At 45.6% G+C, this 16,163-nt stretch overlaps 1 protein-coding gene and 1 long non-coding RNA gene across 7 annotated transcripts; one reads left to right on the top strand and one right to left on the bottom strand.

The window, feature by feature from the left end:
- Positions 1-721: 721 nt before the first annotated feature.
- Positions 722-12,349, bottom strand: RBM24 (RNA binding motif protein 24). Of its 6 annotated transcripts, none has more exons than XM_036994371.2 (4): positions 11,801-12,349; positions 10,552-10,675; positions 9,228-9,282; positions 722-2,726 (listed from the first exon to the last, which is right to left on the bottom strand). In XM_036994371.2, the coding sequence occupies exons 1-4, from the start codon at positions 11,966-11,968 to the stop codon at positions 2,372-2,374; spliced, it is 702 nt and encodes a 233-aa protein (XP_036850266.1). In that variant the 5' UTR covers positions 11,969-12,349; the 3' UTR covers positions 722-2,371. The 6 variants fall into 6 exon arrangements, with proteins under 6 accessions (XP_036850266.1, XP_036850267.1, XP_036850270.1 ...); XM_036994372.2 differs by having other exon boundaries at positions 10,552-10,739; positions 11,801-11,937; XM_036994375.2 differs by lacking the exon at positions 11,801-12,349 and adding an exon at positions 11,213-11,767.
- On the top strand, positions 12,229-14,617 carry LOC140846916 (uncharacterized). Its single transcript, XR_012126424.1, has 2 exons — positions 12,229-12,367; positions 13,723-14,617. It is a non-coding gene; the product is annotated as an uncharacterized lncRNA (long non-coding RNA).
- Positions 14,618-16,163: the final 1,546 nt, after the last annotated feature.

Below are 16,163 nucleotides of genomic sequence, written 5' to 3' on the forward strand. Positions count from 1 at the left end.
ATCCATTCCATTAATTAACATATCTACTTTAAGACAATCAATATGACAAGCATTCACTTAATGTACTGATATACACCTTTTTAGGTACTGCCACATCATTGTGGAAAGAAATTCAAAAATGTTAACACTCCAATAGGTGACTTCCTCTTTGGTCAGCTTTCACTATAGCACAGGAACTATGACCAGTGACCGGTAATGGAGATAGTACTATATATTTGGCTTTCTGCCAAAGAGTTGATCCTTTTTGATATTCAAATAACCATGTTGAGACAGGTATTATTGTCCTAGTATTATAGATGAGAAATCAATAAAAACCTCCCCCATGAAGTGGATTGCAAAAAGCAACTTGCTCCACTTGCATTGCTAGGAAGTGGCTGAGCCCAGCACCCAGCCTGTCTCCCTGCCCCGGCAGCACTGCGCTCCTCCCGCTGCAGAACCGACTGGTCCCTCTACAGCTCACTCCTTTCAAGCAACCTTCAGTTAGCCCATCTTCAGCAACATGAATCGTCACTATTTAGGGTTCCCTCCTGGGGGAGGGCCTATATCATTTGCTAAATATAAGGTAGCTACCACGTTAATGAAATTTACCTAAAAGGTTTAAAAACAGGGCATCTGGGTGCTTTCTACTCACTGAAAATGTTACATGTAAATCATGGGTGTTAACTTTCATTAAGGAGAACTCATTCTACCTATGACAAAACTAGAAACAATCGATGCCACAGAAGTTTTTAAAAATTATATTTAATACAAGTGAATAGATTAGAAGATCTGAAATGTTATAAAGCAATGTACACAATGAATAAATAATTTGCACAGGAGAAAAATGTCTACATTACATAACACTGTCTAGTACGGGAATACTTAAATCCAGTGATAATGGAGAAAAGTCCATAAAAATGCTAACCTGTCTTCCCTTGTATGAAATTTTTCAAGTATAAAAATCCAATACAGTGTAAAATAGTATTCAATTTAGTTTTAAGAATAAAAACGGCAAGTATTGCGGTTTCAGAAGAAAACTGTAAAGCAGCATTTAGAAACTACAGAAACTATGTAAGAATAGTGTTTAATGAAGTACCCAAAAATGAGATCTACACGAGCAAAAATCAAGAGAAGCATGAAACTAGCAATATATCCTGTTTAAAAACAACCCTAAGAACTAAAATAAATTAAAATGTGTTAATGTAAGAGTACTCTCTTATACAGTGCACATATGAATTTAAATAAATCCAAGTCAACATCTTTAGTTGAATAGGTTAATATTTAATATGCTACATCTAGACCTACTAAATAATTTATGCCATGAGATGAATACATAATTTTACAGTGTCACATCTAAAGTTCCTTTCTTTAGAGTGTAGCATAGTAAAACTTAAAAATAAATATCTTAAATAGCATTACTATTAAGGCACAGTATAAACCACATTATCATTAACCTTTGAAGAACTGTAATCTCAGTAACCTTGTTGTCTCATGTACTGTATTCACTAATAAATAGTTTTAAATATGACTCTGAAGTATACTAAAAAGTGTAAAATTATTTAAAAAGGGGGGAAAAATAAATGTCCTTAAGACAAAGCTTAAGGGCTGAGAGTCTGCAAACGTTGCCTGCCTTTAGTTATAAGCCACGAGTCGACACAATAAATAGAAAGAGAAGGCTGTTGTAGTAAAAGCCTGATCCTATTTCAGAATCAGAATTGCTGACACCAGCAGATACAAGTTTCCCAAAATTGAAACAGGATGGGGAGAGGGATTAGACTGTGACAAGCTCATCAAACAAGCTCAAGTGATGCGTTCTTTCCAGAACTGTGTGTGTGCTTGATTGTCTGTACAGCTGTTGCACCCATTAATTCCACATCACTTGTCCTAAAGTCCTGCTCATCCACGGGGTGGAGGAGAAAATCGCTTTGGTGCCTGTCCACCATCGTCCCACTGCCACGCTCCTAGAGTGATTGTTCGATGCCCGTTTTCGAGAAAGTAAGAACATTACCTTCTTACTCGCAAAAGTTCTATAGGCCATAGTGTGACTGCTTAAAATGACAATCAGTGCTTTCACCACTGGTTTTTTACATCTGCTTTTAAATGTAATGCAAGCTACATATTGCTCACTCTGTATTCCCTGGTTCAACGAGAGTCAATAGCATTTTCTAACTTGGAAAAGGCAGTTTGCTTCCCTGATACTATAAAAAGAGCAAAAATAAAAATCCCCTTACAGAAGTGAAGCTCCTTCGCGACTCCTGCCGTCACGTGGGGCGGCCTCACTCGGGCTCTTTGGGGTTGACGTCCCACACCGCGCCCCCCGCCTCGGCCCCGCCCCCTGGAGGCGGGGGCGCCCGCGGGGCGCCCTCGGCGCAGGGCCGCCGCGGCCCCGGGGCTACTGCATGCGGTCGGTCTGCAGCTGCGGCGGCTGGTACTGGCCGAAGGCGGCGGCGGCGGCGGCCGCGGCAGCGGCGGCGGCGGCGGAGCCCGGGGCGGCCGCGGTGATTGGCTGCTGCACGGCGTAGCCGTAGCCGCCCGCCGTGACGTAGCCCGCGGCGGGCGAGGCCGCGTACGGGTACTGGTCGTAGGCGGCGGCGGCGGCGGCCGCGGCGGCGGCGGCCGAGTACTGCGCGTACGCGGCGCCCGTGTAGTCGATGTACGGCGTGGAGGCGGCGGCCGCCGGCTGCACGTGCGGGATGACCACCCCGGGCTGCACGAACGCCTGCGGGTAGACGTAGTGCGCGGGGATCCTGCGGAGAGACGGAGAGCGGGGTCAGGCGGCCGCGCACCGCCCGGGCCCACGGGGCAGGCGGATTTAGTGGTTATTAGAGCGTAGGGTTGCCACAATATCAGGGCCTCCTCGCCGGGGCCCGTCGGAGTGCCTGGCGGGAGCCAGAGCCACGGGGCGCCCCCGAAGGAGCTCCGCGCAAATCGGGGTGTCGCCCGCCCTGCGAGCGTTTGCGGCGAGGCCCACTTGGAACCAAGTGATGCCCCTTAGCATAGGCTTGGGAAACACACTGGGGCTCGCGTCCATAGCAAGGCCTTCACTGATTCAGACTTTAGAAAAATTTGTAAGGAGGCCATAAAACAAAAACAGTTGAGCGAATGGAAAAATGCTTAGCCGTGGGCATAAGGCCCAAACGGTAATCGGTGATCATTCAATCGCGGGGGGTGATGGCCCAGGTTCTCGAAGCTGAAATAAGTTTCAGCATATCCCGAGGTTTATTATCATGGCAACCCTACTTGAAATCGCTATGCAGACTCGGCACACATTAATCTCTCTGCAACTCCAGTCACCCTTATTAAAAATAAAAATGAGAAAAGAAGCAGGCGACAAAATAAAAAAGGAGTTTAAAGGTTCACAAGTGTGGTAAACACAGCAGAATCACACTTCTCAAACGAACTGTAGTGCAGCTCACTCTAGTACAGGAGGCTGTTGTGGGAAGCTACAGAAATGCTGTTAACACTCATGGCAGTGATTCCCAAAGATGTGCAGCACGCTTTTTGTCTTTCTTTCTTTCTCTCCATAAAACTCATAAGGACACAAGGGTCAATCAAACCTGTTTGACTATCAGGCAGCTGAAGGTCAGCCAGCTTGTTTATCTCTATGCAAGACAGACAGAAGGGATTTCGGGGAAATGATGAGGTTGAGGGAAAAGGAAGGGACAGGGAAATACAACTAAGTATTTCGAAAATTAATATAGACCTAAAAAGTTTACATAATATGAGTAAAGAAACATTTCTTTGCACATCAACTAACTCGTTTTATCCTCCCAATCAACAGAGATAGGTTAGCATATCTGTGTTAAATCTGCCCTGCTAGTAGATACTTTAAACGAATCAATTCTATTATTATGTATTATCCGACAAACGTTCCAGAAAGTGAAATAAAATTAAATACCTTTTAAAAGTATACACTCAGAGATCACATCCAAGACACATTCCGATGACCTTACTTTAAAGTTAATGTTGTTAAAAAACAAATCACAAGAGGTATTTTAAAAAAAACCCATGCACCTCAATTCTTACTCTTGCAGTTCATTATTGCCCATTTAAAAAGCTATCATAAATATCTAATTTATTAAAATAATCTCCATCAAAACCCCCTATATTTCTAAAAACATGACAACATAATGCCATCTGGTTGTTGGCAAAGCCAGCTTGTAGAAGCACAAACAACGATCTTCAAATTTTAAAGAACTCAAAACAGAAAACTTCCTGTTTAGATTTTCGAAAACGTAGATTTTGTTTTGCCTTTTCAGAGTTTTCCTGAAAGCACTCATTAATGAACATCCATGGAAAAGAGGAATTTATCACAGAGGGTAGTGAACTTTGACCCCAATGATAAAAATACACTCAATTTTACTAGACTTGTAGATCTTTCCCAGTGCCAGGAGAAACGTCATCAAGTGTTTCTGAGGACACTTAAGAGATGTTCTTAATGGCTTGTCAGAAGCCAGATGCGTGGTCATGCACACGCTCAAAACTTCTCTGCAGGTCAGGTGACTGGCTCACTTACAGCGACAGGTGTGGCTTTACGAAACACTGTCCCTGGAGGCTGCCGTGTCCACAATGTGCGGACACGGTTAAGAGAACCTACAGTCATGCCAGTTTACATGTGGTGACGGACAGCAGGGGCTGCAGCCGGGCTATTTTTGATCCTGTCATGCGACAAGGGTTTCCAGCGGGTAAAATGTCTTTATAAGGCCAAAGTAAAACATCTATCAGCTGCAAAGGCCAGCCAGTATGAATCTCACTGATACTGAAACATTAACCCCTGCACTCCCAAATTTCTAAGGAATATGGGATGGTTGCTAGGCTCTTTCAATAAAGGTGGTAACTGACAATAAGGTTACCCTAAAAAAAGGCAGGATAAAATTCGTGTGTGCGTGCGTGTGTGTGTGTGTGTGTGTGTGTAGAATGCATTAAAAGTCAAGCAAAAGACTCTTGTCTCTGCATTTATTTTACATTAATAATATTCATTTGATAATGCCAGCCAATAACGGCATAAATTTCCCTGGAATATCAGAATGCTACATGAAGTCTGGTAAGAGTCAGCAATACATCTGGGAGGCCAATGAAACACTAGAGTCCTTTAAGGGTTAGGGAAAGGAGAGCCCAGAAGACCATGGACAGCCTAAAATATCTTGGTTTCCAGAAGGAAGGCAGAATCAGAATAAAAGGTAAGATGGCACTGCTGAAGCAATTTTATATTAGGAGACTTACTTTAATAATAATGTTTATAATTTTTAATAATAATAATTAAATTAATTGTCTAAGGAACCCAGGAAGGTGATTTGGGTATCTCCCTCCTATTAGAGATCTACCAATGTCCCTAAGTTAATCACAGAATGTTCCTACCTGCTAGTTACAGAAGCGCAAGAACAAAGTAGATACTTCAGGCAATCTTCAAAGAAAATTTACGGTGATTCCCTGGGTCTCCTGTCTCTTCAGGTCCCTCTGGCTGCTCTCCGTGACTTCTGACATCCTAACTGGTCCCCCCTTCCAATCTCCCCCAGCTACCAACAAAGTCTCACTCACTTGCTCAAAGTAATCTGTGGCCCCTAATGTCATATCTGCACAGACTCACTGCGCATTTCTTCCCTTTGGCAATGCTAGGCCTTTCTTGTTTTGGCTCCAAAATCCTTGCAGCATTTCTTTCCACCTTCCCTGAACCCAGGTCACCTGGGCTCCCTAATGCTTTCTGGACATGCCACACACGCCTAGGTCCTGACCTTTGTCCACTGTCCCTCTGCCTAAGATGCCAATCCTTACCCCGTCTCTACCTGTTGAAGTCTAAATCCTAGCCGCCCCTGCTCTAGCACTCACTCCTAGCAGATAGAGCCTTCAGGAATTTGCTTCACTTTTGGTCTCACATTTCTCATGCGTGACATGAGTAATATTTGCAACACTGAGTTGCTGTGCATTAAATGATCTGTGTGAAGAGCCTACAGTGACGAATACAGTAGGCGCTCATGACAGGAGTTGCCTATCTTCTGTCATCCTTTAAATCTAGGTCAACTTCTACCTCCTCCATGAAGACTCCCTGGAGCTCATGAACCTGATGCCCCTCTCCCTCATCTGAAGCCACATCTGAAGCCACTGGTGCTTCTCAGTTTCCTTACTAGATTACAAGGGAGAATGGAGTTGCATCTTTTTGGCTATAGCTTGACCCAGAGGAAAGAACATAGCTTTTAAGGTCAGGCAAACCATGATTCTGAATCTAGAACAGACTGACTGACTAGCCCTGTGGGAAGTTAATTAACCTCTCTGCTTCTCAGTTTTGTCACCAATAAAAAGGAAATTAACAGTACCTTCATCAAATAATTATTGTGAGCATTATATAATTTATGTAAATCCCTTATTAGTGCCAGGCAGGCAGCAGATGTTGGCTTCATGTTAGTTATTGTCCTTCATGCTTCCCTTAGCAGACAGTGTGATACCTAGTACAGTGTTAACACAACTAGCAGAAAACTTAACAGTGTACTGAGTAAATGTTAAGGGTATATCAACCTGATCTAAACTAGCCTAGAATTTTCTGCTCACAGATCTACAGTCTCCTCTCCAAAGTTTCAATAAGAAAATGCTTCTTTCAAACATAAAATATGTAAAAGATATTGTTTAGAAAATCCACAAGTTTCTATACATCTGCCCACTGTGTAACATCAGAAATTCCTTCAGGCCAAGGTTTTCTCTTTAAAGGCCCAGAGTAATCGGGGGGCCTCTTAAGGACCACATAAGAAAATGCTCAGTTAGTAGAATTTCAAACACGTCAAGTAAGATGAAAAATTCTCAAGCTTCTTTCTAAGGCCTAAAATAAAACCATGTGGCATTCAAATAGAATTTGGGATGACCAGGTGTGATTTGTTAGGTACAGACTCTGAGAATTACAGCAGTGGTGAGAAACTCGAGAAAAGAAAGAGAAGGCTTGCTTGGTCTAGCTGGACTGGTATCTGTTCTAATAAGAATCTTAAGTTCAAACAATTTAAGCAAACATAATAATCACCATCCTTTATAAAAACAGCCACTATTAGAAGGGATGAGAAACATGCTTGACTTAAAATGTCCATATGACATATTTTACTTGGGTGATTCTTCTTTTCCTTGTGCTAATTTCTTAAGGACCTATGCAGACTTCCACAGCCAGTCCAAATTTCTCTGCCTAGCTCTCAAGACCCTCTACAAACAGTCTGGTTTCTTCATGCAACTGAGTCTTTTTGTCTCTGTGCCTCTTCACATGGTCGCCTCATCCGTACCTTTCACACATGTCCCTTCTCCCTTCCTCCTGTCCAGGACATACCCTGCCGTCCAAGTCTAGTTCAAGTCCCCACAAAGCCTTGTCTGCCTCCTCCAACTCACCTATTTCCTTGCTATTCTGAATTCCTTTTGTGCTTAAAAAACAATATCAAGTAATTTAGCAATGACGAGGTCCCAATTGGTTTGTGTTAATTTTGCCTCCCAAACTAAGAGGCAATCTCCTATTTTATATGATCCTCTAGACAGAGGAAAATAAACACATGCTAATACTTGTTGAATGATTTAGTTGTTACCTGTTTCAAAATTATTAGTGTGAGATCCTGACTAAGTTCACCATCACTTAGGCTGTATGTTCTGCCACCTTAAATGCAGTCTAGAACAATGAGGGGAATGACTCACAGAAACAGTCCGACCCACTGACCCACTATTTGTTGTTAGTATTCAGGATGGTTTGCATGAGGCACTGATAAATAGCTGTGGCTATATGAAGGCCTTTTCTCATTTTAATTGGACAGAAAACTATTCAGTGGCTAAAAAAGTAAGAGTTGGCAGTAAGAGTGAGCTATTGATATAAGAGGGTTTATAAGAAGGTATTCATGGAAAATACAAGTCGCCTCTTCCAATTCAAGTTATTATTACTTTTTTGGGTCTATTCTTAGAGACACATAACGTAGGTATCCATGTCGATAGCATCCAACCTTCCAGGTCACCCATAGATGTTTAAGTGCTGAGCTAGAGAAGAAACTATTGTTTAGGATAAAACACTTCTTGGATAGTCAGAATGTTTAAAAAGGAAGTTTAAGTCTGGCAATACAGTTACGGCAATGTTGATTGGGGAGAAAAGCGCCAAAACAGAACTAAGTGTTCAGAATAAATTCGGGCAGCGGGGAATCACCAGCCCATATCATGTCTGAATGGAAGGGAAATAAAGGAGCCCCGTGGAAAGCTGGTAACTCCAGAACCCAGAGAGAATGCAGACACGAGCAGGCTGTTCACCCAAGTTAGGTCTGAAAGGTGGAAGTTAGTGCTATTCTACTAAAAAAGCTGGCCAGCATTAATGAAATTTGATGAGAGTTGTGGAGACTTTCCATTAGAAGGCCTACAAGTGGGGTACACATTGCAGAAGGAAGAACCCCACTCCCAGGAAATGCCCCAGTAAACAGAGACTTAGACATGCAAGCAATGAATCTGTATTCTTACAGAGGGAAATCACACAATTTAGCACTCACTACAAAACTGTGGTTAAATGGAAGTCACAGGCTACAGCTTAAAAGCAAGAAAAGAAAGGCCCTTGGCCTCCCATGGCAAAGTCAAAAATCAACACTCCTCAACACCACCACCAAAACCAAAACCACAAAGAGCCCCTTCCCCGAGAAAAAGAAAACACTTTCACTACAGCTCTTTTCAATTAAGTAAAAAGCACACAGTTTAGCTATCAACACCACTTCATTACTGTAATAAATAAAATAAAGCACACGGAGGTCTATTGACTATTGTGGAAAATAAAACAACACCACCAACATCCATGCATCGTTAATCACCATCTGAGTTTGTGTGTCTGAGTCTACTGGTTACAGAGCTTAATTCCAAACAGAACTATTCCACCTCTTATCATCGTATCCTTCTGATCAGTTAGCTTAACTGTATACGAGCCCTGTCAGGTTAGAAAGAGATAAATAAAATTGAGTCAAGTTGAACAGTAGTAATGGTGCTGGGACATGATCGTCTTGTACACAAGTCATACCTGGTATTTTTGTGTTTTGTTTTGTTAATCATACGCAAAATTTGTTTGGAGGCTGCAAACTTGGTCAGATAACTTGACTCATCTAAAAATATTTGTATTATCAGCATTAAAAATACACAAACATAGATTAAGTATATATAACCAGGAACATTCTGTGACATGACAAAGGTCTTGTCTGTATATTACAAAGAGGCTGGTTAACAAATGATAGACATATTGAATCTTAGGAGGGGCTGATTAACTGACTTACCCAAAAGGTCTTTGTATAAGGGCTGGATGAAGCTGTTGAACACCAAAGGCAAAACCTAACAATAAAACATACCACAGTCTCTATTTATGCATGGTTAGGCATTCATTAGTCCTACATATAAAATGCAAACACAACTTTCACTTAGAAAAGATAACCATTCTTTTGATTCTTTGGAGAAAACATTACATATGTTTTTTTTTAAAGGCATTTTTATTAATGTTATTGATTCAAAGCACTGGATAGGCTACAGGTGGAAGCTAAAATTATCTGCAAAGTTTAGCCAGCAGACATAGAATAAGACCTTAGAAAATTAGACCGGGGAAAAAATTCTCATGAAATGAACCAAGAACAACAGGAGTTGATAATGGAGTTACATGTCATAAATATTCTTATCATTTTGAATCATGATCTATAAAAACTCTTTGCAACTTGGAACATTCTGGAATGTTAGACAAAACTTTAGACAATGTTTTGGAAGATGATGGGTTTTACTGATTACAGCATTAAAAATTCACAAAAACAAACTTTTCTGGATAGTACACACAAAATGTTATTAGACAAATACACGTTTTTTAATGTTCACGAATATTTGCACACTTTCTAGACAATCTAGTTCCTTAGTAAATCTATTTGTATCAAGTGTCAACCTATTCCCAGTATTTCAGATGGGAAGACTGAAGAGTGGAGAGTACACGATTTAATCAGAGTTTCTTACCCAAGGAAAAGATCACATTTGCTCAATAGTCAACTCTCATTACTGGTGCTATTGCAAAGGACAGTGTTGTAAGTAACCCAAAAGGTCATATTTTCACATAGACAAAATTCTGCTCTCTTTTGCTGCCTAATTGCTACATAGCTTTGGAGTAAACTGCTTCTCATCTCTGAGCCTCAGTTTTTTCAGCTATAGCATGAAGGGCCTGGAGTACATGAAATCTATTTAATTACTAATGTTCTGTGATTTTATGTTAAACACTTACCAACCAGACCCCACCCCACCCCCCATGCTTCTCCTGGGTCAGTGTACAAGCGGGATTGCCTGCTCTGAGTACAGAACAATCGCTGGTAGGAGAGACAACGCTAGGGAGGGTGTGTAACAAACTGTCCAGACCCCCAAGATCTATTTTTGCACAGAGGTACATTTCAAATCCTGAAAGGAGTGTTTCCAACTCTCATTTGTTCAATGCCTTGGTAGAATGACCAGCTAGGGTTCACCTCTGCTAAACACATCTACATATTCTCAAGGAACCAACATCTTCTGAATCAGGAGTCCATTCTATTCACAAGTGGGGGTTTCAAGAGGGGGTTTCAGAGGGACATTTCTCACCTGGCTGCATGATCCTCGGCTTTGCTCCCAAATATGCCAGATTCACGTTGGCCTTCCTGCCATCAATGATGGGGTTGGGATCCTTACAGGCTCTTTCGGCAGCAGCCCGGTCAGCCATGGTGACCTTAGCAACACACACAGGCGACAGACAGACAGACAGACAGACATACAAAGCTCTAGATCAAGCCCTGGAGGAAACCAAGAACTGCTCTGGAGAAGCATTCAAGATAAAACTTAGTGGGTTCTTAAACTTTTTCTTTCTTCTCTTCTTGTCTTTCTGGTGGAACTTACTCCTTGATCCCCTGCCACCACCCCCTCCCCCAGCCCACTAAGAAAAGATTAAGAGGAAAACAGAAAGGAAGAAAGACCCCCCCCCCACTGCTCCCCACGCACCCCCTGAAGTCCTAAGGGTGTAGTAGGGCCTAGTAGGAATTGGGGGGCCTGAATTCCATCTTACAGCTCCTCTAGGTTTCCCACCTCACCCCCCTACCCCACGGCCCCCAGGTCCCTACCAGGCCTGAGAGCCGCTGTTTGCTTTAAATAAAGTCCAGTCTCACATCCGCCCCGGTGCTCCCAACCACCCGCAAACACTCCCCAACGACAATGGCTATCGTCCTCTTTGGGGCTCCCTGCTCCTCAGCCACTGAATTTGCACGCTTACATCTCCGGTAAGCCTAAGTTGCTCTTTCAGTTCGGCCAAGAGCCACAGGATCGTCTTTTTAAAGAACGCACTTGCTCAATTAAGAAGTGCGCGTGTGTGTGTGTGTGTGTGAGTGAGTGAGTGAGTGAGTGAGTGAGTGTGTGTGTGTGTGTGTGTGTGTGTGTGTGTGTGTGTGTGTGTGTGTGTGTGTGTGGTGGGCATACGCGGAGGGCCCTGGACCTCCTGGGCGCCCCTCCCTGCCCGGAACACCCGCACTCGTTTTTACAAAGCAACCCCGCGCTGCAGCCCCGGCCTCGGTGCCCCTCCTTCCGCGCCCCCCGCACCCCAGTCCGCCGTCCTCAGCCCTCTCCTTCACCCTGCCCCGGCCTCCCCACGCAGCATCGCGCTGGGTCCCTCGGAGGCCGCGAGGCAGGACCGGCCCCGCTCCCCCCGCGCCGCCACGCGCAAACTTTCAGTTCAGCCGGAGCCGGGGGGCAGCGCCGCTCACGCCCGCGGGGCTCTTCCCGACTGGGACCCCGCGGCCGGGCGCCCCTCCGTCCCCCCCGCCGGGCTCTGCCGCCCTCCCCCACCCCCGTCCGCGCGACTTACAAATCCGTAGCCCCGGGACTTGCCCGTCTGCCGGTCGGTGATGACCACCGCCTCCTCGATCTCGCCGAAGACCTCGAAGTACTTGCGCAGGCTGGCGTCGGTGGTGTGGTAGGGCAGCCCCCCGACGAAGATCTTGGTGTACGTCGTGTCCTTCTGGGTCGTGTGCATCTTCGGGCTGCGGCTGCGGCTGCGGCTGCGGCTCGGGCAGCGGCTGCGCCTCCTCCTCCGGCCCCGCGTCTCCCGCAGCCTCTCGCGGCCGCCGGGGACCGAGGGCGAGCGCGGCGGCGCGGGCGGCGGCGCGGCGGGGGCGAGCGGCCGGGGGCGGCCGGGGGCGCGGGGCGCGCGGCTGCCGAGGTGGCCCGCAGCCCCGGAGACTCGCGTTCGCGCTCTCCTCCCGCCCCCCCTGCCGGTCCCGGTGCGGATCCTCCGGGGCGTTGGGCCCGGGACCGTGTTCCGGAGAAGGTGCACGCGGCTCCCACTCCCCGGCTGGGGGGCCGGAAAGGAAAAGGGCGGTGGTCCCCGCGCGAAGAGCCGGGCGCGTTAGAGGTAGATGTCCTTAGAAATTAGGTAGGTGCGCGGGCGGGGCGGGCGGGGGCGCGGCGGCGGGGCTGGGCGGGGGGCTCCGCGCGGCGCCGGCTGCCGTGCTGTCCCTGCCGCCGCGGAGGCTGGAAGACGAGTGGCGGGGCCGGCGGGGCGCCTCCCCGCTCCCTTCCCCCGCGGGCCGGGGTCGGCGCCCGGCTGGGGAGGGGCGGGCCGGACGCCTGCGATTGGCCGCGGCCGCACCTGGGGCGCCGGGCGCCGCCGCCCCCCAGCTGCTGCGAACAGCTGCCTCCCGCGCGGCGGGCTGGGGCTCGGGGGCCGGGCTGGGCGAGGGCTGCGGGCGGCCTTGCTCCGCGCCGCCGGCTCCGACCCGCTGAAGACCCAGGGGCTCGGCGCGGGGACTGGGCCCGAGAGGCAGCTGCGCGCGCTCCGGAACGACGGCACGAGTTCCTGCGTTCGGCCTCGGGGACCGGGCCCGCGACCCGGACCGCGGAGCTGGGAGCCCCGCGCGAGGCCTGGGGCGGTTGGCGGAAAGGCCAGTCCCCTCCCAGGAGAGCTGGGCCAACCGATGACTCGAGTTGGATGCCCCGGGGTCCGGGTCCCCTACCTTCCTTGACGCCAAAGAGCCAGTGCTGGGAGAACCGGCGAGGCACTCGGACAGGACAGAGAGCGTCCAGCGCCGGGTGTGCTGGGACGAGCCGCGAGCTCTGATCGCTCACGGTCCGGCCAGCTAAGGAAAGCAGACACCTAAGCCTGTCAGGCACCTCTGTCCACTTCGGAGGACCAGACATGAGGTCTTTCGCCCCCAGGCACCAAATTTGTGTTTCCTCCCTAACTGGCCAGGAAGATTGGTACAGGTTTCTTATCATGGAGCACCCCCACCTCCTCTGTCTCTCTCTCTTTTTTTTTTTCCTAAGCAGAGAATTAATCTCTTTCCTTCTATTTGAATTGCAAAGAATGTTTAGTGATTTGACCTCCACTGATAAAGATGTACTATAACGGGAAAAGGTGTAATTTTTGAAATCGACTTGTTACATAACCACTGGTTTCTACCAGCAGCCTGTTAAAGCATTTGTAGAAAATACAGAGTTTAGCGTATCCCATATATATATGTATACACGTTTTTAATATAAGCCTTTTACAACTTTTTATCAACAGTACGTTCAGTTTGGCTGTAAAATCCTTGTCATAGTTGAGGTTTGAATGAAGGTACTTCATGTGAGCAGAATGTTTTACCCACCACTGTTGGCCCACGATTTGCTTTTAAGTCATTTCCTCAGGTGTCCGCTGAAGTCCGTGTGTTAATTGCCAAATTATTCCCTTTACAGCAGTAACATATGTTAACCTAATAGAAAGTCATGCAATTCTGTTTCTTTTTCCAGGGACCTTTGCAGTCAGCCTAAGAGGATGAGATATATTGCATTTGCAAAAGCTAATGAGAATGCAGATATTCTTGTACAAAATGTTAAATTCTGTCATTCGTCTTGCTGACTTCTGCATGAGATTGGCTTTCTGAGGTCATCATTCAATTTGAACCCCCCAGTGGAGAAAGAAATCTGAAGTTTTTTTGAAAAATTGTTTTAAAAATCCAATTAAAAAATAAAATATTTTACAGGCATAGGAGAGTGGAATTGTAAATGACACTCTGTCCTCATTGCTAAAGTAAAGTACAGGTTTTAAAGGGACTCTCTGTACTGGTATGAGGAAAGATAATTTTTTAAAGATGAAAAAGGCAAAGCAGGCTGTTAAACAGAGGAGGCGTGTTTTTTAATATTCAACATCCACCCTGCAGTTTCACTTAAGATTTACCGTACTTAGATGAGGCTCGGGCAAAACCTCTTTTGTGAGGGGAAGCTGCTTACAGACAAGCCTGGAGAGTGCCTGTGGCTGCCTCTCCTCTCTGTCTGGATGGGGAGCCCACCCTGGAAGGGCTGGTGATAATGTCAGGGAAGGGGGGTGTTTGGGAGAAGAGCCAGCAGCTCGGATGTGCACTCGGTAAAGTGGCGAGATCTACATGGAAATTCTGATTCCAGGTTGGGATACTTAGGTCACAGAACGAAGCTTCTGGAAACAAGGTGCTTCCCTGCCATCACCCCAGAGAAAATAATGCAGCCACTCTCGCTCTACGACATTCAAGCCCTTATTGGTATGCTTTTATTCTTTCAGTCAGCAGTAAATATTTGAAAGCTTTGCTTAAAACTTTGTTTACTTTGTAGGAAGGGATGCCTGGATATCCCTGATTTTGAATTCCAGAGATAATTAAAACATCACTAACAATTTGGTGTCTGTGATTCACTAAGAACAAAGGTTGTGAGGAATGGAGATTCCTCATTTTCCAAACGGATTTAAATAGAAGCCAGAAGTCATACCCACCGCAGCTTGACAAGCCACCCAGTGCCCACAGGTGGGCACTGTGCTAGGACTGGGCGAATTTTCACTGGGTTTGTTTCCCGTCAGCCCGAAGGTGGGTACAGTTACAAAGGCCAGGTCCATTCTTGGTGGATTTATGAATGTGAACCATTAGACCATGTAGCCTTGGGGCCATAAAATCTTTCTAAATTCAAAGTTTCAAGGTTAAGTATCAAATATTTCTGTAAAATTACCTAGTACAAATACAGGTTTGAAAAACAGTAGTTGGGTAACCCTTTGGCTTTCTCAGGGCTTTGGGCAGAGAAGAACACTTATATATCCACAGACCTTGTGCAAAATGATGAGTGGTTCTTTGGAAAAAAAGAGCCATAAAATACCTCAAAAGTTATAATAGGTTCCAAGCTTGTCATATCCAAATTAGTACATATGGATGGCCCGAAATCCTTGGTTCCTACTCCATGGCAAGATCAGAATTATTTTATTACTTATAGTAAATTAGTGTCCACATTGTTCAAAATCTTCATCTGACTATGAAAGGCCACAACCAAATTCACATTTCGCATTAATTATCTATTTTCTCTGTGCTCCCCCTCTTAAGTTAATCATGAAAATCAACTCCAGGCCTAAGGCTTATGAAGAATTTTGAAGAAAGGGAGTGATATTTCATGAAAGCAGAGAAGCACCACTTCAGAGACAGGACAGTGAACAACTGTTTACTGAGGAGCAGTGATATCGCAAGGGGACCACCTGTAAATCTGATGGCAAAAAAAAAAAACATTCTTAATTAGAACCGATGACTTTTCAGAGTATTTTGCCAGGCAATTTATTTTAAACAAAAATATGGCTTCGACGATGTCTTTTGTCTGGGCTGTTTGGAAAGTTTACCTTCTTTTGAGAGTCTGTGCCCGCATTTGGCGGTAAAACCTACAGGTTTTCTGCCCTTTTGAGAAGCCCCGTGATTGGCTGTAGTTCCGCTTCTCTGGGTGGGTGGGTAATTTTCTCTTAGTAAGAGATGACAAATGTGTGTAGTAGGTTATGCTGTTTTCGTGTGCAGAAGAAACTGGTCATCAGAAACAGAGTTCAGCTCAGACCACCTCTGGGAGAATTCTATTCATGCTGCATTGAACTGCATCTAAGCTAGTACGTAAAGTGAAATGGAAATTTGTAACTGTTACTCAATCATTGAAGTCACAATGTCTTTTTTTACATCAAACATTCAGAAAGCAGAATAGGGTTACTTGGAGGATGGGGGAAAGGCAAGATAAAAGTGAGCGGACAAAGTTCATTGCCAATTTCACCTCCCGTAGTTCACTCGGCCATGTGGAAGTGCCTTTAAGGCACTTCGAATTCTATTTTAAGAATTTGTAAGGCAAGGAGGAGAATGCAAACATTTTAAAACCACTGTGTGCTTGTTCATCTGTACAATTCAGGGTGTACTTTGGTTTAAAGTCTT

This window comes from Manis javanica, chromosome 16 (genome assembly GCF_040802235.1).
Source record: "Manis javanica isolate MJ-LG chromosome 16, MJ_LKY, whole genome shotgun sequence".
Taxonomy (NCBI): domain Eukaryota; kingdom Metazoa; phylum Chordata; class Mammalia; order Pholidota; family Manidae; genus Manis; species Manis javanica.

Bases quoted from the DNA above. Each gene is read 5' to 3' on its own strand.
- RBM24 (XM_036994371.2), bottom strand. From the start codon at position 11,968: ATGCACACGACCCAGAAGGACACGACGTACACCAAGATCTTCGTCGGG. The intron at 9,283-10,551 runs GTGAGAAATGTC...TTTTATTGTTAG, and splicing joins GCCGAGGATCATGCAGCCAG to GTTTTGCCTTTGGTGTTCAA. The intron at 2,727-9,227 runs GTAAGTCAGTTA...GTCTCTCCGCAG, and splicing joins CTTATACAAAGACCTTTTGG to GATCCCCGCGCACTACGTCT.